At 40.1% G+C, this 27,644-nt stretch overlaps 1 protein-coding gene and 1 long non-coding RNA gene across 3 annotated transcripts in view; one reads left to right on the top strand and one right to left on the bottom strand.

The window, feature by feature from the left end:
* Positions 1–10,582, top strand: part of LOC132207440 (uncharacterized) — a 40,091-nt gene extending 29,509 nt beyond the window's left edge. Inside the window, exons 2-3 of the long non-coding RNA XR_009443465.1 lie at positions 3,689–3,907; positions 9,996–10,582. This is a non-coding gene — a long non-coding RNA (uncharacterized LOC132207440). The remainder of the gene's footprint in view (positions 1–3,688; positions 3,908–9,995) is intronic.
* Positions 1–26,392, bottom strand: part of usp38 (ubiquitin specific peptidase 38) — a 38,899-nt gene extending 12,507 nt beyond the window's left edge. The window contains exons 1-9 of one of the 2 annotated variants that reach the window (XM_048547791.2): positions 26,113–26,390; positions 22,027–22,755; positions 21,385–21,520; positions 18,258–18,387; positions 15,448–15,549; positions 8,949–9,107; positions 5,259–5,452; positions 3,438–3,531; positions 2,464–2,570 (exon numbers count right to left, since the gene is read on the bottom strand). In XM_048547791.2, the coding sequence (XP_048403748.1) occupies positions 2,464–2,570; positions 3,438–3,531; positions 5,259–5,452; positions 8,949–9,107; positions 15,448–15,549; positions 18,258–18,387; positions 21,385–21,520; positions 22,027–22,708 (1,604 nt within the window). In that variant the 5' untranslated portion in view covers positions 22,709–22,755; positions 26,113–26,390. Of the gene's footprint in view, positions 1–2,463; positions 2,571–3,437; positions 3,532–5,258; positions 5,453–8,948; positions 9,108–15,447; positions 15,550–18,257; positions 18,388–21,384; positions 21,521–22,026; positions 22,756–26,112 lie in introns of both variants that reach the window. The other variant, XM_048547877.2, reaches the window with a different exon arrangement.
* Positions 26,393–27,644: the final 1,252 nt, after the last annotated feature.

Below are 27,644 nucleotides of genomic sequence, written 5' to 3'. Positions count from 1 at the left end.
GTATTGAGGAAGCATTGCAATCTCAGGTGTTTTGTCTTTTGGACTAGGTTGAGATCTCATATCTGCCTTCTCAAATGGACATAAAAGATCCCATGACATTACCTGAACAAGTACAGGGGAACTTTCTCAATGTCCAAACCAATGGTTTTCCATCAGTGATCTGGTCACAATCAATGATGTTTATGATAGCGAACAAATTAGGCGCCCTTTAACAGTGGTTACATTTCAAACATAATTTCAGAGTTGCAAAAAACTTTGGATGTGATCAGGTTGTGAAAGGTGCTATTCAAATGCTAGCTGATTTATTCTTTTTCCCTCAACAAAATGTTCAGAAAATTAAATCTGTTTAAGAAATTCACAATGAAACATCTGATTTACGCAAGTAAGATGTAAGGCTAACTCTTTTGTTTAAAGGTTCTTGTGAAGTTAAGTACTGTTATGCATGGAGGTTAATTCCTGACAGACAGATCTAAGAACAGCCTGATCTAACCAGTTTAAAATAGAGGAAATGAAGCATTTGATGATCAAGCTTATTGATTGAGCACTAGTTAATTCAATGTTCAGCAATCACAACTCTTCCAATAATGAAGCAACCCATGTCAGCTGACTGAAAGATGTGACATTATCCATACAAAAGGAGATGGTTACAGTCGTTGGAGGTCAAATATTTTGGTCCCCGTTCTGCCCTTGCTACATGGGTTTCTCAGGATAGCATTCTAGGCTCAATCTTTTTCAGCTGTTTTATCAATAAACTTCCACTAATCACAAGATCAGAAATGGGGAAGTTTGTTTGATGATTGATTCATGTTCAGTGACTTTTGCAACTTCTAATCAATGGCTACAGTAAGACTTTACCAACCTTCAAGGCATGGGATGATAAATGCCACATGACTGAAAATAGATCAAGATAGCTGACCATCACCTTCTTGGTGCAATTAGGGATGGGACTTTTCAGGCAATGACCATTTCCCACAAAAGAAAGGGCCAACCTAATCTACAATGGCACCAAATTGTCAAACACTATCGCCATATCTTCACAATTGAGAAGTGGAAAGCAATAACTAGTGACTAGAAGTTTAAACTGGACAAACTATATCAACAGTGAGTATAAAAGTTAGGTAGTGGCTGATTACCCTCTAACAATGGTTAATCTCTGTCCTGTCACTGAGTTTCAATCAATTAAAAGGTTCAAGTCAAGTTGGTGTGATGGAACACTGATCTTTCATCTAAAACAGAGGAGGCCATAGTGCTAACCTTAACAAAAAAATATACTAAATTGAAAGAACTGCGAGTTAATCGTTGTGTCACCTAGGAGGAATGTTGCGAGCCTTGGACAGTGAGGAGACAGAAGGTAAAAATGCAGGTTCTAGGAAGCGCCCCGGAAAGGAGACAAAGTGTTGGAAATGAGAGATGAATAGACCAGGGTGTTGTTGAGGGAATGCTCTCGGGGACAGATTGGGAAGATGTATTCAGTAGTGCATTCGCACTGATGGTGACAGAAATGGCAGGGAATGACATTTTGCATGTGGCATGGAAAACGTGGACAATGGGAATCCCATCATGATTCCAGGAGGGGAGGCACGAAACCAGAAATATCGCAAGTCAGGCTGCCATGGTTGATGGGTCAATCAACGACAGTGAAGGATAAAATGGAGTCCTTATAGGAAACATGGTGTGAGCGAGTGTTAGCAAAGATGGATGTGGGAGTTGCTGAGCTTATAATGAATATTTAACAGCCTATTCCCAGAAGTGGAATCAGAGTCGTCGAGAAGAGGAAGGGAACTGTCAGAGATAGAACATGAGTGAAGGATGGAAATTGCTAGCAAAATTGATTAATGTTTCCAATTCTAGGCGAGAGCAGGAAGTGGCATTAATACAATCATCGAGTGGGAAGACCCTGAGTGACTGGGACTGTAACATAGAACATAAAAAGACAGACAGAACTAGGAGCCATGTGATAGCCATAGCTACACTTTTTACTTGGAGGAATGAGACAAGTTAAAGGAGAAACTGTTAATGAGAGACCAAGCTCAGCCAGGTGAAAGAAAATGATGGTAAACTGGGATTATTTGAATCTCCTGGTGGGAGAAGGAGGGGTTGAAAGATTGACCATTTATAGTGAAGAGAAGGCAGTTCAGGAAACTGCAAATTGTTGACAGGATATAGAGCATCAGAAGGAACACAGATGCAGAGACTGGACACAGGAGGAAAATACAAAGGTCAAGACAGGAAGAAATAATCTCAGCGGAGCTGTTGCAGGCTGGAAAGGGTAGATCCACCAGCACAGCCAAGTTATGGATTTTGGAAAGAAGATAGGTTAGGAGACTACGAGGTGGGAACATGTGGAGAAAAGTTCTTAAGGAGGTGAGGTCGGTGACAGTCCTGGAAACAATGGTCTGATGTTTGCTGGTGGGTTTATATTCCAGGGGGAGATAGGACGCAGTGTCTAAGAACAGTGTTTACCTATCCAGGAGGAACCGGAGGTACTCAGAACAGTCTTGTTGGGATCCAGGGGTGAACCATGGTGGTCTTGATTCTTCAAAGAAGCTCTGTGGAGCATATGCTGCTCTCTGTTGGTATAAAAATGGAAACTGCACTGAATTATTTCACATCAACTGAATTAAGTGGAAAACTAAACATCCAGAAATGTTGCTATTTTTGTAATATCTATGTTGTTTCTAATGAGCTAACCCATAGATAAGTCTGCAAATACACTTTAGGAATGCATAAACTCAATCACAATTTGGGCCAAAAGGCCTGTCCTGCACTGTAATGTTCTATATCAATTTTCTTAACATTTACTGTCAAGCATTTTTCTGGAAACATCACTTTGGAAATTCTGCAAACATATTTAAAAAGTTGGCATCAATAAATAACTTTAATATTTAAATTTAATAATCTAAATTGAATCAAACTTTTGATTTAGGAGCAAATGCCTGAACCCACCTAAATCACACTATGTATTATCATGTTAAATATCACAGTTTTCAGATGTCAAGAACGCAACTATATCCAGCTGCATGTGCAGTGGTTTGCCATTGTTTTCTGCAGGATGGCTGACCAGGTGTCTTCCACTTTTAATGTCTGCCATTAGGCTTTCTGGAATCATTCTAATATACCTGCTTGCCCAAATTACAAGTGCACTTTCAATGGCCAAACCTGTCTTGGCACAGGATCAGGTCCCATAGATTCTGATCTAGAGATTGGGAGACTACAACTGTATCACAAAATCTCCTTCCAAGTTCAATCTTAATGGCAAAGACTTTGCTAATACTACAAAAATTTTAAAAACCATTTCTCAATCTACCATCCAAAAATGAAGAACTCACATCACAAACATTTCTACAATACCAATCGCTGATTTAAAAAAAAACTGGAAGTTTACATATCACATTGAAAGTTACCATGGAGTAGTTTTTTCTTTAAAAAAAAAGTACCTGAGTGTGAGCCAGAAAGGCAAAGAGAAGTTGCAGCTTTCTCATCAAAGAACGAGCTCCATTTAGATTCAATGACAAAACAGACCTTCTGAAACTGAAGGAATTTTGAAAACATTACAAAAAATTAACTTTTGAAATATGCCTTCCACACAAAGTAGTATTTAATAAACAAAATTTTTCCAGAATTTTTATTCATTCAAGGGATGTGAGCATGCTGGCTATGCTAACATTTATTGTTTATTCACACTTAGGTCAGACCAATTAAGGATGGCGGATTTCATTTCCTGAAGGACATTACTGAACCAATGGAATTTTTCCGCTACTGAAAGTGGTTACATTTTGTTTATTCATTCACGGGATGAGGGCGTTGCTGGCGAGTGAAGATTTTTTGCCCATCCCTAATTGCCCAGAGGGCAGTTCAGAGTCAACCACATTGCTGTGGGTCTGGAGTCACAGGTAGGCTGGACCAGGTAAGAATGGCAGTTTCCTTCCCTAAAGGGCATTAAGGAACCAGATGGGATTTTCTGACAATTGACAATAGATTCTCGGTCATCATTAGATTCTTTAATTCCAGATATTTATTGAATTCAAATTCCACTATCTGCCATAATGGGATTTGAACCAGGGACCCCAAGCATTATCTGGATCTCTGGGTTAACAGTCCAGCAATAATACCACGAGGGCATCGCCTCCCCTGGTTGACATTATGCTAGTTTTTTTAATTTCAGATTTTCACTGAATTCAAACTTCACCTTCTCCCAAGGCATGCCAAGAATATCAATTATCTGGCGTCCTGGATTACAAGTCACATAATCACTAAGCCACCACATCCTTTGACAGATTTTTTAAAGTTTCTCTTAGAAAAGCTGGAGAAAGGTTCAATAGTTTCATTGAACACTGAGCAAAACTACATGATTGTGGTTACACTACAACTACCATAACTTGTGTTCATGGTGGACAGCTTAAGAGTTCTGTCATCGACCACACACCATTTTATGTAAAAAGTGTTCTTGAGATAAGAGTGTTGTAGGCAACACCAGCATGAGTGCTCTTTCCCCAACTGTCCCTGAGTAGGTGGTGGTGACCTGCCCACAACTGCATGGCTTACTAGGCCAAGGGCAGGTGAGAGTCAACTATGTTTCTATAGATCACTTAAAGGTCACTTTGAGTAAGAAAGTAGATTTCTTGCCCCTAGTTATTATTAATGAACCAGATGGGCATTATGACAATCTGGCAGTTTTATGATTATTAATACAATCAGAATTTTACTCCAGATTTATTAACTGTCTTTAAATTCTCCTAGCTGCAATGATGGGGTCTGAATTCATGACTCTGGCGCATTCATCTGGGGCTCTGCATTACTAGGCCAGTAATGTTATGACTACGCTATTGACCTTTGAGCACAGGTTGAATTCAGCAACTAATGAATTTTGCACATTAAATTATTTTTATAATTAGATGTGTGAAAGCTGATCAGTCTCCTTTCCTCTTATTAAAAATCATTGGAAAACTTTTAATATATCTAAGAGATCATAGTCTGTCTGGATTACTTTCAAAATGTGCTAAGTGTTTCTACCTAGACCCTTTTCCGTTTGGGGAGGTGGAGGAGGAGGGATGTCTAAATTACTCTTATGTGATTCTGCCACATTAATAGGAATACATACCAAAAATAAGTTTGCATTGTGCAAAACCAATAATATAACTGGGTCTTGAATCTCCACATTTGAGTTTCTATCACGGCTACAATTAGGTTGAACTTAGTCCAGTTGAGCATTGAAGCCTTAGTTCTTCGATAATATTAAAGCAAATTTCATCACTTACTCCGTAGCCATAAATAATGCTTGAATGACACTGTTCATGTAGCATGTATTGCCCAGGTTTATTAACCCGGTTTTCCCAGTTTCAGATTTTCCTGAAAGCCTCGATAAACAAGATGCCAAAGAATTTGAGTGCGATGTCCAGGCACTTTGATTAAGGGTCATCTTCATTTTTTCTTCAGAAGGCTTTGGCAAATCCTACAAACACCAATTTATATTTAGTTATCTGTCAATTTATATACAGCCTGATAATTTACTGTATGGTAACAAAAACATTTTTAAAATTCATTCATGGGTTGTGGGCGTTGCTTACTAGACCAGCAGATATTGCCCATTCCTAATTGCCCAGAGAGCAGTTTAGAATCGACCACATTGCCGTGGATCAGGAGTCACATGCAGGCCAGACCATGTAAGAGTGGCAGATTTCCTTCCCTAAAAGGACATTAGTGAACCAGATGGGTTTTTCCTGACAGTCAACAGTGGTTTCATGCTCACCATTAGAATCTTAGTTGCAGATTATTATTGAATTCAAATTCTACCATCTGCCATGGCAGGATTCAAACCCAGATGCCCCAAACATTACCTGGTTCTCTAAAAAGGTAGACTAGCAATAATACCACTAGGCCATTGCCTAAGAACTGAGCAATGGATAAACTCAAAAAAAAAGCCAATGCCAACAGGAATACATGAACGATGAGTAAACTGAAGTCAGGTTTTGTTTGGAAAATGGTGACAAGGTCATAGGGTATCGGTGACAGCTACTTGGAAGGAGATCAACAGTGCTGAATGAATAAAAAAAAACTTAGTGCCTGAATACTTCTTTTCCTACAAAAATGTAAATAAGTCTGAAAGATATTTACAGCATTCAATGAGTTAAATTTATTTGTAATTAGGAGGTACAAAGTGGAATATTCCATGCTTTATTTTCTCATATTGAGCTGGGGATTAGTGTGTCAGTGGTATCATTTTTATAATTAGGATTGATTCTACAGTCTCAGCAAACTTCAATAAAAATGAAAAAAAACAGCTCATGCAAAGCTAATCTATATAGCATGGAGCAGATTGCACACACATACTGTATGTCAGAGAATTTGAAAAATTCCTCGTTACCCCCTGTGCGGCTCTGCCTGTAAATTTAGTTAGCATAATGGAGGTAGAGCACGCACAAATCTTGAAATTTATTTAGAGACAGTAAGAAGGGTCCAGACCCGAAACATCAGCTTTCCTGCTCCTCTGATGCTGCTTGGCCTGCTGTGTTCATCAAGCTCCAAACCTTGTTATCTTTGATTTGTATTTAGTTTGGAAGAATGTGGCCATTTAAAGGCACCTTAAAACAACTTGTGAGGTAAGGCAAGATTTCTTACTGAGTTTCGAAAAGGTACACCAACATATTAGCAGTTTACCTTTGAAGGAATAGAGTGTAGTGGGGGTAATGTCAGGTGTGGATGAATTAAAAGGAAATCCAATATCAAGATAGCTATGGGCACCAAACCCAGCCACAAATCCTCTTTAGCAACTGAACAGGATCAAATGAACAGAAGTAATTCCTCAAAATCATCAAAATTTACAGCACAGGAGGTAGTCATTAAGCCCAGGGTACCAGCGCTGACTCAGAAAGAACAGTTGGGCTTAGACCCACATACTGTAATACTGTGAATTCCTCACCCCTCCAAGAACATCTCAGGTAAAAGATGGGTGCAATAGGATAGTGGTTATGTTACTGAACTAATAATTGAGACACCTGAACATAATGCTCCAGAAACACGCCATCATAGCAGCTAGGAAATTTAGATTAATTTAATTAGATAAAATCTGGAAATAAAAACTTAGTATTAATGATGATAACCATGATTATCATGAAAATCCATCTGGTTCGCTAATGTCCTTTAGGAAAGGAAATCTTACTTAACTCCAAATTCAAGCCAGTGGGGCTGCCCATGAAACCAAGAATGCACTTCAACTGCACCAGCCCACTAATCAGCAGTTCAAGAAAGGAACAGCAATTAAGGATCAGCAAAAAATTGCTGGGTTGCCTATTATACTCTCATCCTGTGAATGAATAAAACCAAGTTTCCTTTTTAAAATTATTTATGGAATCACTCCCCTTCAACTGCTAAGATTTTTTTTTCAGGTAAGGGCATTCATTGCTAGCAGTTGTGAAACATGAAAAATTGAAAAGCACTATTGGTTGCAAGATTTTTTGAATTGTAGATATGTTAAAAGTTTCCAATTTAAGTACACCTGATAAGGTTCTACTTACAGTGTTTATGAACGGGGAGAACAACCAACATAACAGTCCAATAGCTTTTCTTAATCCAAATCTTTGCTTTACTTCCACTGTGCTATTTCTTATACAAATTAAGCTATGTTTTCTACAAAAACCCACACCATTTTAATTCAATTAAGACAATAAAATTAATTTGCCTTCGAAAGGACTTCCAGCAATTCCACTTTTTCAGTGTTAAACACTGGTGACACTGTCATTAACTTCCAACATCCAATCCAAGTAAAGCATAGGATAGCAAAAAGCTGGAGTAAGGGTGGATTTTATGGAGGATGCAGAAAATAATTGAGTTTCCTGACAAAGGTCAATCAGCTGTTGAAGTGAAAGGTAGCTTAATAGTTCAAAGTGCTCTGATTCAAAACATTAACCCATCTTGCTTTCTCACATGCTGACCAGTTCATTTTTTGCAATTCTTTTACTTCGAGTGCTGTCCAACTTAAATGAGGCAACTCATGAGAATTCTAAATATATATTATATTTATGTATCATATTTCTGAAAAGCTTTTCCTCTAAAAAAGAAGTGATTATTCGAATTGTATTATAACATCATGTACAGCGAATAGACGTTAAAAGCAAAATATGATTCTTGGATTTCCATGAAAGCCAAGGTCAGCATAAATTCAGAACAGATAAACACTAAGTTATTGCAATTAATTTCCACTGCCTTCCAAGAAGCTGCAATTTGGTTTGTTTGTGACCTAATAGTATTAGGGTGGTAACCCAGCTGTCTGTCTCTAACATGTCTGAAATTTCAAACCCAGTGGGGGAGGGATGGATGATTCACCTTTGGGCCTAATGAGGACCTCATGTGGCCCATTAATGACCCATTAAGTGAAACATCTCACTACTACTGGCATTCTGCCTACCGTGTGGGATGATACATTACATAGGATGCCCAGTAGCATTAGCTGCACAGACTGGTGTTGGGCAGGGTGGGGAAGGGAAAGATGGGGAACGTTCTCTGTGGGCCCCACTGGCTCACCAAGGACACATTACAACGATCATACCTGCTTTAACGCGTTTCCCGGCCTCTTGAACACTGTCTCTCACCACCTTTAATCTTCTCTCCAAGACTCCCAACCACGTGCAAATTGGGCATCTTGGCATGGTGGCACAGCCTGAGCTCTAACTGGTTGTGGAAGGACCACAGAATTGCCGGTAGATTAGACTAGTCAGCAGCATTCAGAAGTAGAATTCCACTGCGCTACCCCCTACTACACATCCCCCCCAACAAGTTCAGGAACAGAGGTCTCATCTTGAAGTGGTTATTAAATGGCTGAGGGGTGGAGGGGTCGGGGGAGGTGGGTGGGTTGGTTCCCCCGACCTCTTAACTGGAGATGGGATACTAAATCATAGCAGCCGATAAATTCAGCCAGAAATATTTCCCATCATTAGCTCTCAAGTTCTTACCTTAATGGCTTCAATGATAGGTTCGTAGAGATCAGGGAACCCAGAATACTGATAGATCATACAATGCACTAACTCAGTCAACTGCACAAGGAAGATTTTACTGGTAGGCGAATCTTCATCTTTCAAGAACTGAACTAGTTTTATAATGTGAGGAACAATCTGTGGAGAGATTATAGAACTTCACATGTAAAATGCCATTAATCTACACATGAAAAAGTAACATTCCTCTTGCTTATCCTAGTAATCCATTGCTGTCAAATTGTGACATTTGTCAATTATTTTCCTTCTAATTGGCTAAATTTGTTATCCAATTATATCACAATTCCATTCCTTCCCAGACAATTTTGTTACACGGCAGACAAAGTATTGTTGCCATGATAGCTGCTTACTCACCCCATTGTAAAATTTAATTAATCAATATAAATACAATCCATAAATTTAGTTCTAACATCATCACATCTTGCTCATCATCATGACAATACTCTAGGTAGATTTTCTATGTACCCTGAATCAAATAATATCTCCTCTGAAAGCTTTCTGATACTGACCTCCAGTTCTAAGTTTCATCCTGTTGTTTATAGACTGGAAAATGCAACTCCCAAACACTAGCAAGAAATACAAGCAAGGTTGCAATTTTCAAACCTACTGTGATTTGCCATTGCTGCTCAAAAATCACAATGAATCTTTGTGTCATCCAGTCATCCATCTGTTGTCGGAGGTGACTATTCACGTAAAATCAGTCACAATCTTATCATGTACCAATCAGCAGCTTTGCTAACCTTAGCTTCCGAATTTTAATGCTGCAGCAACTTTGGGCTCCAGTGTTTTTACCTAGGTTCACACTATGTTGTATTCAACAGGGTTGTCGCCACCTGCAATAAATCTAATTTTAACACAGGAAGAAGCTAATGTGGAGAATAACATTGAGGAATAGTCTCAAGTGTTGCATCAGCAAACAGAGAATTTAGCATGCTGACAAGGTAATATATGTCTCAATGTTCACATTTCTTGTTTCTAATTATTAACACTCAGGTTTTTTCTTTACAGTGAGCTAAAAGATCTGGAAAGGAACAGCACCCCACTCCAAGTTCCATTAAAGGCAAGACTGGAATTTGTTATTTTTCTTCAGTTTATTGGAATGTAATTTCATTAACAGAGTAAATCTGAAAACATTAATTTACTGCATATATGTAATAATTCATAGTTATTTAACTCTGCCTGTTTGTGTAATTTTAGTTGCAGAATGATTGCTGTGCTTCCCCACAAAATAGTCACTTGAACTGAAAAGTAGTAATTTTAGTATGTCATCTGCTAAACATTCATACACTTGTTATTTATTTAAATTATTATTTAAAATGCAGCAAATTTAGGGGAAAAAGGAAATTGCTTTTCTATGTTCAAATTTAGATCATCTTGTAGTTTTGTCAAATGACAATGTTAACCTGATTCTTTCTCCATACAAATGCTGCTGAATCAGTTCTGTTTTTCTCTGATCTGTTTGTTTTATAATTTTGTCTAGTACATTTTGAAAAAGCAGTGAAAAACAGCAAACAGTTTTAAAAACAAAATCAAGGATGCAATATGGTTATTTGGCCAATCAAGTTCATCTGTCAAAGCTGTTCCTACAATTTCAATTACAGTACCCAAACTTATTTTCATTCCTTTTTTTGTTTTATGACAAGATGGATTAGTACATCAATGAATAAAGTTCTCTTTAAAATTAATTTTTAAGTTTCCTTTTCACCAATTTTAGGTCTTTTGTACTGATTACTGTGAGGCAAGGTTTTTGATTTACCATTCCTATGTCACTTTGATATTTCACATAGTTCCACCAAGTTCCTGTTAACCACTTACGTCTAATTTACACACTGTCAAACTTGTCTGTCTCTAAATATTCCTGAACACTTGCCTCCTATATATACAGTCATAGTCATAGAGATATTCAGCACGGGAACAAACCCTTTGGTCCAACTTGTCCGTGCTGACTAGATATCCTAAATAAATCTAGTCCCATTTGCCAGCATTCGGCCCATTTCCCTCTAAAACCTTGTGATTCATATACCCATCCAAGTGCATTTTGAATGTTGTAATTGTACCAGCCTCCACCACTTCCTCTGGCAGCTCATTACACACATGCACCATCCTCTGAGTGAAAGGTGTCCCTTAGGTCCGTTTAAAATGTTTTCCCCCCTCACTTTAAAGCTATGCCCTCTCGTTTGGACTCCCCCCACCCCAGGGAAAAGATTCCTCATGATTTTATAAACGTCTATAACGTCAACCCTCAGCCTCCAACGCTCCAAAGAAAGTAGCCCAAATCTATTTGGCCTCTTCCGATAGCTCAAGACCTCCAACCCTCGCACCATCCTTGCAAATCTTTTCTGAACCTTTCAAGTTTCACAACATCTTTCCTACAGCACAGACACCAGGATTGCATGCAATATTCCAAAAGTGACCTAAGTAATGTCCCCGTACAGCTGCATTATGACCTCCAAATTCCTATACTCAATGCACTGACCAATAAAGGCGAGCATACCAAATATCTTCTTCACTATCTCAACTACCTGTAACTGAATTTTTAAAGAACAATGAACCTGCACTCCACACCTGCACTTTGTTCAGCAACACTGCCCAGGACCTTACCATTAAGTGCTTTGATTCGCCTTTGCAAAATACAGCACGTCACATTTATCTAAATTAAACTCTATCTGCCATTCCTCGGTCCATTGACCCATCAGTTCAAGATCCCATTGTACTCTGAGGTAGCCTTCTTTACTATCCGCTACTCCTCCAATTTTGTTTTCACCTGCAAACTTACCGACTATGCCTCCTATGTTCACATCAAAACCATTTTCATAAATGACACAATGCAGTGGACGCAGCACCGATCCTTGTGGTGGTCACAAGCCTCCAGTCTGAAAAGGAACCTTGCATCACCACCATTTGTCTTCTACCTTCCAGCCAGTTCTGTATCCAAATGTCTTGTTCTCCGTCTATTCCGTGTGATCTAACCTTGCTAACCAGTCTATCATGAGGAATCTTATCAAACGCCTTACTGAAGCCTATACAGATCATGTCTACTGCTCTGCCATGGTCAGTCCTCTTCATTACTTCTTCAAAAAAAACACAATCAAGTTCATGAGACATGATTTCCCACACACAAAGCCATACTGACTATCTCTAATCAGTCCCTGTCTTTCCAAATACATGTAAATCTTGTCCCTCAGGATTGTCTCCTACAACTTGCCCACCACCTATGTCAGGCTTACCTATCTTCAGTCCCCTGGCTTTTCCTTACAATCTTTCTGAAATGGTGGCACCACATTCGCCAAGCTCCAGTCTTCTGGCACCTCGCTTGTGGCTGTCGATGATACAAATACCTCAGCAAGGCGCCAGCAATCACTTCCCTAGCTTCCCACAGACATCTAGGGGACATCTGATCAGGTCCGGGTGATTTAACCATTGTCATGTGTTTTAAGACATCCAGCACCCTCCTCTTATGTGGACATATTTCTAAAATGTCGCCAGTTACTTCCTCACGTTCTCTATTTTCCATGTCGTTTTCCACAGTAAACACTGATGCCAAATACTCGTGTAGTGTCTCCCCCATCTCCTACGGTTTCACACATTGGTGGCCTTGCTGATCTTTAAAAAGGCCCTTTTCCTCTCCCTTTTGTCCTTAATGTATTTGTAGAACCCTCTCGATTCTCCTCACCCCTACTTGCCAAAGCTCTCATATCCCCTTCTCACCCTCCTGATTTACCTCTTAAGGAAACTCCTACTGCCTTCATACTCCTCCAGAGATTCACTCGATTCTTACTATCTGTACCTGACATATGCTTCCTTCTTATTCTTGACCATAACCTCAATTTCTTTAGTCATCCAGCATTCTCTACACCTATCAGCCTTGTCCTTCACCCTAACAGGAACACACTGTCTCTGGCCTCTTGTTAGGTCATCTTCCAGCCATCGCTTTACCTGCAGATATCCACCCCTAATCATTTTTTGAAAGTTCTTGCCTAATACCATCAGAATTGGCCTCCCTCCAATTGAGAACTTGAACGTTTAGATCTGGTCTATTCTTTTCCATCATGATTTTAAAACTAATAAAACTATGGTTACAGGCCCCCAAGTGCTCCCCCACTGACACCCCACTCACCTTCCCTGCCTTATTACCCAAGAAAAGAGTCAAGTTTTGCTCCTTCTCTAGTAGGCACATCCACTTACTGATTCAGAAAATGTTCTTGTACACATTTAATAAATTTGTCTCTGTCCAAGCCCTTAACACTATGGTAGTCCCAGTCTGTGTTTGGAAAGTTTAAAATCTCCTACCATAACCACCCTATTATTCTTTTAGGGATAGTAGGAACTGCCAATGCTGGAGAATCTGAGATAACAGGTTGGAGAGCTGGATGAACACAGCAGGCCAAGCAGCATCAGAGGAGCACAAAAGCTGAAGTTTCGGGCCTAGACCCTTCTTCAGAAATGGGGGAGGGGAAGGGGATTCTGAAATAAATAGAGGGGGGAGGCGGACAGAAGGTGGATAAAGGAGAAGATAGGGTGAGCGGAGACAGACAGGTCAAAGAGGTGGTGTTAGAGCCAGTGAAGGTGAATGTAGGTGGGGAGTTAGGGAGGGGATAGGTCAGTCCAGGGAGGACAGGCAGGTCAAGGAGGTGGGATGAGGTTAGAGGGTAGAAGATGGGGGGTGGGGCTTGAGATGGGAGGAATGGTTATGGAGGCAGGGACAAGCTGGGCTGGTTTTGGGATGTGGTCGGGGTAGGGGAGATTTTGAAGTTTGTGAAGTCCACATTGATACCATGCGGTTGCAGGGTTCCCAAGTGAAATATGAGATGCTGTTCCTGCAACCTTTGGGTGGCACTGTTGCAGCAATGCAGGAGGCCCAGGATGGACATGTCGTCCAAGAAGTGGGAGGGGGAGTTGAAATGGTTTGTGACTGAGAGGTGCAGTTGTTTGGTGCGAACCGAGTGTAGGTGTTGCGCAAAGCGGTCCCCAAGCCTCTGCTTGGTTTCCCCGAAGTAGAGAAGGCCACAACAGGAACAGCGGATACAGTATACCACATTAGCAGATGTGCAGGTGAACATCCGCTTGATGTGGAAAGTGGTCCTGGGGCCTGGGATGGGGCGGGGGGGGGGGGGCGGGGGGTGGCGTAGGGGCAGGTGTAGCACTTACTGCAGTTGCAGGGAAAAGTGCTGGGGGTGGTGTGGCTGGTGGGGAGTGTGGAGTAGACAAGGGAGTCACGGACAGAGTGGTCCCTCTGGAAAGCAGATAGGGTGGGGAGGGAAAAAATGTCTTTGGTAGTGGGGTCAGATTGCAGATGGCAGAAGTGTCGGAGGATGATGCGTTGGATCTGGAGGTTCGTGGGGTGGTACGTGAGGATGAGGGGGATTCTGTTTTGGTTATTATTGGGGGGAGGGGTTGTGAGGGATGAGTTGCGGGAAAAGCGAGAGACACAGTCGAAGGGGTTTCATGGTTGATCTCAGACTGACCTCTTTTGTCTCCATATCCCTGGGTCCGAGTCCACCCCCCGCCTTACTAGTTTAAATACTCCTCAGCAGCTCTAACAAATCTCCCCGCCAGTATATTAATCCCCTTCCCATTCAGGTGCAATTCGTCTTTCTTATACAGGTCACTTCTACCCCAAAAGACACTCCAATGTTCCAAAAATGTGAATCCTTCTCCTCTGCAACAGTTCCTCGGCCATACATTCATCTGCTCTACCCTCCTATTCCTACCTTCACTAGCAAGTGGCACTGGAAGCAGATATTACTAACTTCATGTGGAGTCAATCCTCATTGCACACTATGTAATATCTGATTGCATCTCAAATGTCTCCCAAATTCATATAATATTTTTCTTTTGTAGTGTGGGTAAGTGGAACTTAGCACAGAGTTAACACCGTGGGCCAAGAGCTCACTGCAGAATCTTAACATAATTTCTACAGGCTCTACTGCTCTTGCTAGATCATCCAGAATTTTAAAACACACTGCTTCAAGGAAACTATTATCCGGAGAATGAAACAATCAATTTCTGCTTCACATTCCATTCGCTGTACCCTCTCTACCCATCGCTAATATATTTATCAATGTCAAATCTAACTTACATCTACTCTGCTGATTGCTTAACAGGGCTAAACCCTTCTACAAATTTTCTCAAATGTTCCTAATTCAGTGTATCAAGTTCAAGATTCTCAGGTTTAATTTTAATATTGGCATTTACTTCTTGAATGAACCAACATAAAATAGACAAGAATAGTTAGCGTTCATAACAGAGCCAGCTACTGCAATATATAACAAATGTTCTTAATTTTGACTAGTTTATTTTTTACTTGTTTCTCATGCAAATCAGCTTACAAATATTTTCTGAAGTCTGAAGTAAAGTAGAATCACACAGAAAGTAAACGTATGAACCATAATTGAAAACTAACAAGTTAAAAAAAACTAATAAGTTTTGCTTTCTAAATAGTACAAGTAGGATTACTTACTAAGTGAAAGGCTTCTGGAGAATGTTGAAAACTGAGCAGCATGTGGGAAAGAACTGTTAAAGCACCAGGTCTCACAATAGGATACCAAAGACGATGAAATACCTGGCATAGAAAATATATTCACCAATAAGTAGCCACGAAATAACTATTTTCCCCACTAATTTGTTTACTCCAGTCGGACTACTGAAGACATTGACCTTTTGCTTGCATCCACTGGACATCAGCCAGCCTTTGGTACCTCAGTATGTGGTCATTAGTCACACAAAAGTTTGCATTTGAATGGTTCAAAATCTTTTGACTAGCTGTCACCTACATTCATATTTGTACTCTCAGAAGATAACAATGACAGCAAGCAAGAGCAAAGAACCCAGTCAATTTCCTTCTTAATGATTCAGGGACACTGACACCAGGGCAAAAGCCTGCAACAGAGCTTTACTGACATCTGCTATCCTAGTGCAGACCAAAGATTGAATCTCAGTACCAGAGACCGTCCAGCGTGCCTCTTTTGCCCCCCTCCAACCCCAACTGGAGACCCCACTTACAAATATAATTCATCAGCATTATAATTATTTACAAATGGCAAACTCAAACCCATAAATACTGCAATTCTTTGCTGATCTGAAGCTTTGGGACAGTGAGGAAAAATGCAAAAGCATCTGCAATTTTGGTTAAATCCAATTAAAATCTTAAGCTATTTTGACTGCAAATTCTCATTTTGAAATTCACAAGACTTCTGATAACTACAAATACAAGCTCACTGAATGGTAAATAAAAGTAAATGTTTCAGGAACAATTTATGCCATTTACGTAGTAGCTGTTGGCACAGAGCAAACAGCGCAAGTACAATAAATTTTGACCTTGCAGCAAACACCAAGTGCAAGATTAAAAAGGATATTAGATAAAGTGTTATTTCCAGGCACAAATATTACAACAGCATATTCCTGTAGCTATTATCATGCTTACTTGCCTGTAGTATTGTTTCATTTTTGTTTGAAATCATACTGAGGCTATAAAACAGTTTAACTCATTTAGCAACATGGGAAAAACTCTGCTTTCACTGATATGAAATTCCTTAGGTATCAGTCAATTAGGGGAAAAATAACTTCAGTTCCTAGGTAGCAATGTGTTCAGCATTCTACTTTACTAAAATATTATTGCAATGTATTATTTTTTTTCTTGCTACTTCTCAGATTTTCTGTATTACTTTAAATGTTGGTACTATTCTACTTTTCCATATAAATTAGCATACCAAGTAATTTCAACCACCGAAAGTGTTCCAAACACTGATTGTTCAACAAGGCAACTCCTTCTGAAGTGATGCGATGCAATCGTTAAATCTTTAAGATTCATTATTTTCAAGAGTGAGGTGAGAGTGACAGCCCTTGACATCAATAGACCAAGTCTGGCATCAAGCAGCCCTAGCAAAATTAGAATCAATAGGTATTGAAGGCAAACTTACCACTGGTTGGAATCATATCTGGCACTTGGATGGTGATTGTCGTTTGGGGTCAGTCATCGCAGCGCCAGGACATTTATGCAGGAGCCCCTCAGGGTAATGTCTGAGGCCCAACCATCTTCAGCTGCTTCAATAATCTTCCTTCCACCATAAGGTCAGAAGTGAGGATGCTTGGCAATAATTGCATAACGTTCAGTGCTATTTGCAGCTTCTCTGATACAGAAGGAGTTCATGTGCAAATGCAACAAGGTCTGGACAATATTCAGGCTCAGGCTGAAAAGTGGCAAGTAATATTCATGCCACAAAAATGCCAGGCTATGACTATATCCAATAAGAGATGATCTAACCACTACCCCTGGACATTCAATGCCATTACCGTCACTGAATCCCCCACTATCAACATTCTAGGGGTACCAATGGCCTGATGCTCACCTTGACTCACCACAAAAACCACAGTGACTACACAAGCAAGTCAGAGACTAGGAATACTGTGGCATGTAACTCACCTACTGACTCCCCAAAACCCATCCATCATTTACGAGGGACAGATCAGGAGTTTTGGAACACCCTCCACTTGCCTGGATGAGTGCAGCTTCAACAACACTCAGAAGCTTGACACCATCCAGGCAAAGCAGCTTGCTTGAATGGCGCAGCGACAATCCCTCCACCACCAATACACAGTGGCAGCAGTGCATAATATCTACAGATGCACGGCATAAATTCACCAAGGATCCTTAGACACCACCTTCCAAACACACAACCACTTCAATCTATCAGGACAAGGATAACAGATATATGGGAACACCGCCACCTCCAGGTTCTCCTCCAAGCCACTCACCAGCCTGACTTCGAAATGTATTGCCATTCCTTCACTGTTGCTGGGTCAAAATCCTGGAATTCCATCCCTGACAGCATTATGGTCAACATACAGCATGTGGACTGCGGCGGTTGAAAAGGCAGCTCAACATCACCCTTTTAAGGGCAACTAGGGACGGGCAATAAATGCTGGCCAAACAGTGACGCTTATGCCCCATGAATGAATTTAAATAAAAGAGCTGTTGCATCATTAATGATGCAAGTGTGAAAGTGTGAGCAGTATAATTTACTATTAAATATGCTGTTCTTTATATACATATACTTGCAGTTTCTTTAGAAGAAGCTGATGGTAATATGAACAGATATGTGTGCTATGAATTCACACACATGCTTATATAAAATTTATCCTGGTAACGTTCCAAACGATTGTTGAATCTAATGAACATCTCTGCATTAGCATTCATACAGTCACATTGGGAGTATCATTTTTCATGTCCTCTTCAAAGAATAGATGCACATGCTTCATCACCCCATTTACCTGTTCGATTTTAAGTAGAGTGACATCTATGAGGATAGTGAACTTCTGGACTGAAGCCAGTCCTTTGAGCAGTGCGATCACCCAGGTTTCGACATGATGAGCTAACGGCCAGGACAGCCAGTCAATCATTCTAAAAGGACATAAAAATATAAACCCAGAAATGATTAGACCCAAAAATAAAACAAATAACTACAGGAAATTTGAAACAAAGGCAGGAATTGCTGAAGCAACCCAGCAGATATGGCAACACCTGTGGAGAGAAAGCAGAGTCAATGTTCCAGGTTCAGTGACCCTTCTTTATAACTAGTTTCTGACATTCTGGTAGTTCTGAAGAAGGGTCACTGGACCCAAAATGCTAAATCTGCCTTCTCTTCACGACAATTTCTGTGAAATTTAGACCCCATCCATGGTTTCTAACCATGCTATCATCTTGATATGTGTTCATCAAGACATGAATTATTTGTGGTTGGAAGATGAAATGTTTTCTACATCAGTAGCAAACGTCCACAGGGATAGAACACTTTGAAAGTAAAGATACTTATTTTCTTTGTGGTGAACATTGCCCATTGTGTCCAGGGATATGTAGGTTAGGTGGATTAGGTGTAGGAAATGCAGGGTTCTGGGATATGGTGATGGTGTGGTGTTCAGGGGAGGGGGAGGAAATTAGGGTGTTCCAAAGTTGACTCAATGAGCTGAATGGCCTGTTTCTACATTGTAGGGGTTCTAGCTCCTTAATCCCAACAGACATTCACACAACTGACATCAACTCTAAAGAAATAATATGGGTTTCTTAAAACAAAAGCAGAAAGAATGGGAGAAATAAATTCCACAGTAGACTAACAGTCCAAACTCAACAGATAAAAATGGGAAAACCTCTTATAGTCCAGTCAGTCAATTTTCAGCTTACACGATGGAGATGCTGAAAGCCATAGAAAAGATGAAATCCTCAAATCAGACTGGAGTTCAGATTAGAGTCAGTTAGAAATCCTGATATTTCACTTTGGCAGATTCCCTGCAATATTTCAACTAAGAAACAGATCCCTGAAACTGGTTCTTCTTTAAGGTTTTCTCCTGCTTTTTTCAGAACAGAGAGATTTTCTTGCTGCAAGCTTTCTGTACATTTTTTATTCCACTGTCCTAACACAAGTGCACTCAAAAACTACAGTTCAAAAGTTGTTACTGGTCCACCTGCAGCACAGGACTGCTTTCAAACTAGCTATTCTAGCAGTTAAAATAATGAGAACCATTTCTTCTCTTTCGTAAATGTTTTATTCACTTTCCACAAGTCTTCTTGTAAACAATTGATGAACCACAGATTTTTGACATTTCAGTTCTAAAAGTCATATTCAAACGCATCAACCCAGAGATTATTCAAGTAATACCACCTCTTCCAGCTTCTTTCACAAAACTGCTTTTGTTTAAGCAATTCACAGTGCAGGTGTGCTTCAAGTAGCTATTATTCATTCTGTGGTCATCTACCAAGGCAATGTATCAGCACAGATGGATCAGATTCTTCAGACCAAACACAGCATAATGCAGAGCGTGGATTAGTAACATTGCTATTAATCCATTCAATCTCATCCAACATGAAAGTACATTTCATCATGCGATTGTGTCTCACTTTAGCCTTAACAACACATTTGGAAATGCACACTGGTAAATGCCTGTCAAACTTTTGCAGAAATTCAACACATAGCTGATTAAGGTTCCTGTGAATCTATGTTACTTATATGCCTAATTTGGTCTTTTTTATAAATTTGTCTCAAATATAAAATAATTGCTGAGTAGTACAGAATTTAACATTGATTAAAGAGAGAGTTAACTGTGTAATTGTACGTACTGTAAGTTATACACAGACCTGTTATACACCTGTTTTTTGGATGTCCACACGTTGCACTTTTTTCCCCCCAGAGTGAAAGGCTACAGAGACACACAATCTCTGCTCCATGCCAATGGCAATGCCCTGACTGATCAGAGTTGACCTGTCTGGTTTGAATTTAATCAGTTACCAAGGGGAACTCACGATTCGGACAGCAACTCCATGTCAAACATGCCAACCTCTTACGCTATATAAATTGGTGCTTCCTTTCTAAAGATTTTCATCTTGCATATCAGTCCTTTAGAGTACAGGACAAAAAATATTGATTTTAAGCGAATAGGCACTATCTTGATAGGCAGTGCCCATTGTACCCACAGCTGAATGGTTGAATCTCTTCAACCAGGCTTACATCCCTGCCACAGCAAAGACCAAAATCACAGTCTGAGATTGTCAATTTAAAATTCCATTTTATGAAGTTAAACTTCTGATCCTCTTACCTGTGTTTAAATACTTTCAAGACTGTGCCTCAGTCACTTATCTCAAGAGCATCCCCATCCCCACATCCTTTTCAGAATTCTCTTCCCTCTGGCCCACAACTGCTGTATCTGCTCTCCATTCAACCAGGTGCAGCTGCTGTCTCTTCAGTTTCCTGGGCCCCATTCTCTAAAAAAGCATGTTCACCCTTTTTATCTCCTTCCCCATCAGCCATGGTCTGAAGATATCTCGGATAGCTAGCTTCACATTATTGGAAAAGGAATAGACATTTCAACTCCTTCATTAGCATGTGCTTTGTCAACCTCATGCTCTCTCAATGCAGGAAGTCTTTGAAAACTAAATCTAATTCAGCCCCTCAGCCATTCAACGACACCTCAGCTTCCATGTCTCAAATCTTGCCTTTGTTCCATGTTGTTGATATCCTTATCTATTAAAAAATTATCACAACTTTGAAAATTTGACGTGACCCAGCAGCTAGTTGATATTTTAAAGGGAACAAATACACATTTCCACGATGCTTCACTTGGCCAATGTCCATCCTTGTTCTATAATCATACTCACATCGCATCTACCCCCACCATTTACACACAGGGGAAATTTCAAAAAAGAACTTCTCCTAATGAATTCAATTTTTCTCCTCCTCAATTACTAATCATCACCATGGGTTTTAAAACGGTATCTGCACAAGGAAGCAGCCATATTTGCCCACATAAGAGGAACTGCTAAGTCAGCAAACAATTCAACGGATCAGAAGTGGTTTGGCCCATCTGGGGAATGTGACAGGTGCTCCCTAAGTGCAAGTTCGGTGTTTACCTGCAGAGTGCACAAGTCATGCTGGCATCTTTAACGTTTTGATCGGTGATCAGGCTTCGAATGAGAACTGTGATCATCTGTAATGGGATGTGCTGAACGAGGCTTGCTAGGGCAATAGATGGTTCAAATAAAGAATCTGTAAAACAAGAGGTTGCAGGACTTTTTTTTTTGGTCTGGTCAAACAACCCAAAGCAGAAGTTGGGCATCAACTTGATTACAAACCACAGGAAGAAAGCATTCAATAACTGATCTATGTATGATGGAAAATTGAAAATTAGACTCAATAATTTGATGATTAAATAGATTAACAGCTCAAAATATTATTGCCAATCATCCCTAAAAAGGGAAAGAACTTAGAAATTCAATGAACTGTGAAACATAAGACATTTATTGAATTTCTTTTTATCTGGGAAGTTCCATTTATTTGAGTCCAGTAGAGGGCACAGGGGACAGGGAGCAACACCAGCCAGATTAGTTTACTGACACAAAGAATGGTTGTATCTTGGTACTTAACAAACATTTTTCACTTTTAGAAGGAGAATGGAAAAATGGGGGAAAAGGCACAATATCCTTTCAAAACATTTAAAGTTAAGTGTTTGAACAAGTCTACACAAATAACTGTTCTTCTGATGTATTCCTTACCTGTAGCAGAGATTATCACAAACACTTCTTGCAGAGAAGGCAAAAGTGCACCAGGCTCAGCTTTCCAAATGCTTTGCAGCAAATTGCTTACTTTGTTCACCTGAGAAATAAATCCACGGATCTCTTCTTCTTGTGTCGCATTGCATTGAAAGTGACTTATTGTCCTTACTAGCTGCTGGCAAAACAGTACTGCTGATTTACCTCTTGGGATGCAATGTACAAAGTCAGACAACAACTCACTCAACCTAGCACACAGCAAAGGCTCTGGTCTTTCACAAACTAGTCGAAGTACCTCAGTGTGCATGCAGCCAAAAATTTCAAGCACAGAAGGGCAGCTCATAATAAGTTTAAGTCCCATGTGGATATAGTCAATGATGGCGATATCTTTCTTATCTAATGATCCATAACCTTGTTGCAGAAGATTTAGAATAAATCCCTTGTTGAAGAATTCCTCAAATTCACAACGATGATACCTGGCGTAGGCATCAAGTACCTGATGACCCACTTGTTTCTGGAAATCATCCTCTCCAGTTAAAATTAATCGTGTTGTTAGATCAAACATCGCCTTGCATTGCTCTCGGTCAACTGAGTTCTCGGCTGCATCTACAACTTTCTTCACAATCCCCTTCTTCACTGGTAGGGGATGTGAAGAGGTGATGAGGGCTTCCAGGATTTTATCCATCGTTGATTACTATACAACACTGTTACATAGGAGGTAGCTAACCGAGCCTAACAGAGAGATTGAGAAAATAAAAAGTCAAAAGGCAAATAATAGAATCGTATCGTAATTAAATTCTGACATCCTATTTTTAAAAAATCAAAACAAACGTAAAAGAGGTATGGAAATATTCCCCCCTCCATCCCGATCCGCCCCTCTGCTCATTCATCTGGTTTTTCTGCACTTCTGCTAAGCTGGTTTCTAGAGAAGTTAGAAAGACACTTTATGTAAAGTTGACCAGATCCAAACTTAAAAGGCAGACATTTCTTATGATAATAGATGAAGATATGTATATTACCCAAAAAACAATTATATGCCTCCATGAGATTAGTATAGATAGCATTCTGTACCTATATGCTCGGTAGATAAAAACAGAAAGCCCTGATTAATTCAGTCAAGCAGCATTTGATTCTGAAGAAGAGTTATAATGGGCTCAAAACTTTGCTTTTCTGCTATTGCATTCGAGCATTATGCATGCTTTCCACTGAAGCATAACGCCATCAGGACGGAATAATTATTCTGCTCTCTGCTTCTTCTCCTTTTAAAGCAGCCCTTAAATGCTCCAACTTTGACCAGTTTTTCGTTACTTTATACATGTCACTCTATTAATGTGAGTTGTATTAATTTCCTTTAGGTAGCTGTTACTGTTTTATTGCAAGTTAGGACAGATAAACGTTCTTGGAAGCATGTGAATATTTTCCGAGAACACACGGGAAAACAAAAGTCATGAACATGTGAGTCCACATCCAAATGTTTCAAAAGTTTGCTCAGCTATGACGTCACACAAAATAAAAGCTTTGTATTGGGAAATTACTAACTGTTGAGATCTGAAGTGACCTAGAAGGATTAAGCAAATCCAAGCAGTGCATTGCTTAGTTTAACATGGTGCTGATTTGATCACACCAGGACTACATTTTCTCTCTATTGAATTAACTTCAGCTGGGTAGTGGTGGGACACAAGAATAATAATATCCAGAGAAAAAGTTTAAAAAAAATAGAATGGCTCCTTGCTACTCATGATCAAAAGAAGAGCTGCAAAGGCCCTAAGTGGAATTTAAACAAACTTGAGTTTAAAAGTAATTCTGCCAAATGTCAAATGTCTATGAACATGCCATCAAAGAACACACAAGAAAATATTTGTTTAGGGAAAGTACCAAGAGATTGCTGGTGCAGTGTGGATCCGTAGCCACCACAGGTCACTGACTTGGAGAGATGTGTAGAGTATACAATCAATATTTATTTTTTTAAAAAGCTATGTTCCCTATTATAGATCCCACTGAATTCCTAGTCTCTGATACCGACCACACAGATTTAAAGAAAATGCACAATAAAATGTTATTTTAATGTCATCAAATTATAACCAGGTTTCTACAGAACAAGAACTGTATTCAAACTTACAGTTATTCAAAGTGAACTAGGCCTAAAATGTGTCAAAACAAGTGGAAAGGATACTTGGTACAGTGCATACCCTTGTCTTGTTGTGTTAAATACAATGTTATTACAATTATCCAGCTCTTTCTTGAGGCTTTTCCCTGCCTGGTTGATATTCCATAACTACAAAGCTGAAAAAAAATATTTTTTTTTATTAAAGAACTTCCATCTCCCTGAGGAGACTTCAGGTCATGTCCAATAACCTGCTTTAAAAACCTTGCTCATATTTTGACAGATGTGACAATACGGCCCGGAACAGTATAATCTACAACATTCTGAATCAAATAATCCATAACATTCTAAAATATTAAGTCAATTAATTTGTGGATCCTTTAAAAAAAATTCCAGAATCTTTTGCATCCTTCACAAAAATAATCAGTTCTTCCTTGCTAACAAAGTGTGGAGCTGGATGAACACAGCAGGCCAAGCAGCATCTCAGGAGCACAAAAGCTGACGTTTCGGGCCTAAACCCTTCATCAGAGAGGGGGATGGGGAGAGGGTTCTGGAATAAATAGGGAGGGGGGGGAGGCAGACCGAAGATGGAGAGAAAAGAAGATAGGTGGAGAGGAGAGTATAGGTGGGGAGGTAGGGAGGGGATAGGTCAGTCCAGGGAAGACAGACAGGTCAAGGAGGTGGGATGAGGTTAGTAGGTAGGAAATGGATGTGTGGCTTGAGATGGGAGGAAGGGATGGGTGAGAGGAAGAACAGGTTAGGGAGGCAGAGACAGGCTGGGCTGGTTTTGGGATGCAGTGGGGGGAGGGGATGAGCTGGGCTGGTTGTGTGATGCAGTGGGGGGAGACGAACTGGGCTGGTTGTGGCATGCGGTGGGGGAAGGGGAGATTTTGAAGCTGGTGAAGTTCACATTGATACCATTGGGCTGCAGGGTTCCCAAGCGGAATATGAGTTGCTGTTCCTGCAACCTTCGGGTGGCATCCTTGTGGCACTGCAGGAGGCCCATGATGGACATGTCATCTAAAGAATGGGAGGGGGAGTTAAAATGGTTCGCGACTGGGAGGTGCAGTTGTTTATTGCGAACTGAGTGGAGGTGTTCTGCAAAGCGGTCCCCAAGCCTCCGCTTGGTTTCCCCAATCCAGAGGAAGCCACACTGGGTACAATGGATACAGTATACAGCTCTTGCACCAAAATCTGTTAACTTCCAATATATTGTTACAATCTAACAAACCAACAGGTTTCAAACATTACCCACACTCACCTTCAATGGTAGCAATTAAATTAAATTCTTATGAAATGTAATCGACTTGAAAGTTAACTCTGTTACTCTTATTCAGATATTGCCTGATCGGAGTATTTCACCTTTCCTGTTTCAGATTTCCAGCATCTGCAGCATTTTGCTTCTGACTAAATTGAAACCATTACTATTACTTGTAAAAGCAAATTCCTTATTAGCAAAGCCACAGTTCAACTGGTAACGTTTATATTAATTAGCCCGAATTGATTCTATTTGAGCGGGACGAGTTAGCTAAAGAACATACGTGTAGAATCATAATATTACTGGTCAGATTGGAGGAAATATTGTTCGAAACATGGATTCAAATTCGATCTAATAAATTATAGCCAGACGAACAAAATAAAGCCCGGTGTTGTCAGATAAATTAGATTGCTGTTCCAGTTAATTTGATAAACAGACCAAAAACTTCTCCAAGTCTCAGCGATCTAGCTGACTTCTACTCTTCCACACCATGACACAGTATTTTGGCCATCCCGGTCGCTAACAAATTACCATTTGTTTTTAAACGGGATCGGTTGTAATATATTACGAGAAATCGCAAGATATAACGAGTGTGACAACGCTGACAGAAAGTAAATAAGATCAAAAGTGAAAATGTTGCAAGTCATTATGTGGAGGCCAGAAACAATCGCGCCTCGAGTCATCGGCATCTAAATGATCCAAAAAGGAATGCTGTGTCACAACTTACCCAGGGAAACCATGGCAGCTGCCGACCTCGCGCTCAGACTCCAACACAGCATTCCAAATGCTCCCTCCGCCTTATTTCCTCACGCCGCTTTCTCTCACATTCCGGTGCCTGTCACCTTGTTCATATCAGCGACCCGACCTCCCAAACCGGTTCAACCAAACAGACAACCCGGGCCAACTCTGTAAGAAAAGTCAGTGCGACAACGCCACTTAAGACCCCGCACTGCTTCATCTTAGTCGGCCGATGAAGCGCCGCCACCGTTTGTGTGATGGAGAGCTTTAGGTTTGGTAGGATTAAGACAGGAAGTGAGGGAACCGAAAACTTTTTCTCTTAGGGAAAAAAGCTACATCTTACGTCTTTGACGGCGTCATCTCCGAGAGAATTATTGATACCCAGTTTCAACAATTTCCCTCCTACCCAGGCAAATTTGAGGATACCTCAGTCAGAGAAACTCATCGTTTTGCTCCTGTAATCTTTTATGTTTCTGGGAATAGGGTGGTTTATGAGGTGGATTGAATCTGTTCACCTCATGTCCTATCGTCACCAACATGATATATATTTTAATCTTTCATGTTTGTGACGCTACAATCAACTGTCAGGTGTCATTTATTAGGAGCCACTGCCAATGTCCGGCTTCAAATGCATTACCTATTTTGATACCGTTTCACAGAAAGATAAACACGGTGTTCTCAGTGTATGGTTGCCATCGATATTACCTTAACAATGTTTACCTCGCTTGTATATTAGTGAAATTACCAAAGCGAGTGTAATAATTCCTTATGTTGTGTGCAGGGCAACAATTATTGACCGTCCCTAATTACCCTTGAGAACTGCTATGGTCAATGTGGCGTAAGTACAATTACAGTTATCTGGTATAAATGTGGCAAAGGAAACACGTTAAAGGGCATTGGGGCTAAAAGCACAGAAATAAAGTAAAATTAACCTTCTGTGGACTGAACTTGTGGGTTTCTCACCCACCAAAGCATGCATCTGTTTTTGTAATGACTCCACAGAATTTTTGTATCCACAATTTATTTAGATATTAATCACTGCTTATGCAAAGCCATTACTTTCTGCAGCTAAACTTGAACCTGCTTTTTACCTATTGGTACCATGTATCTTCAACTTCTACATTGTTGAACTTGATTTGATAGTCAGGTTTGACTTTCTTAGCCTACTTATGTGTTCTAAACCTTTTAAATCAACCTATTCAAACAGGCTATAGGAAAAAAATTCTGGACTACATGGGACTTGCACCCAGGTCTTGTGGCCCAGAGGTAGGGATGCTACTAGTGTATCACAAAAGCCCCTAAAATATACCACCAGCTGTGTATCTATGTATTGTGTATGTATGCATCAGTTTGCATATGTCCCGTACAGAGCTTACAATTGAGTAATTATTTATCTGTATCATAGATATTTTCTAATCACTCTTCAGAAATGTTACCACACATTTCTGGAGCAGATGTAACTTGAATCTGGATCTCCTGATTCTGAGATAGGACACTACCACTGTATCAGAACAGCCCTTT

This window comes from Stegostoma tigrinum, chromosome 1 (assembly GCF_030684315.1).
Source record: "Stegostoma tigrinum isolate sSteTig4 chromosome 1, sSteTig4.hap1, whole genome shotgun sequence".
Taxonomy (NCBI): domain Eukaryota; kingdom Metazoa; phylum Chordata; class Chondrichthyes; order Orectolobiformes; family Stegostomatidae; genus Stegostoma; species Stegostoma tigrinum.
Note: the sequence above shows the minus strand (reverse complement) of the source record. Positions and strands in the feature narration are given on the sequence as shown.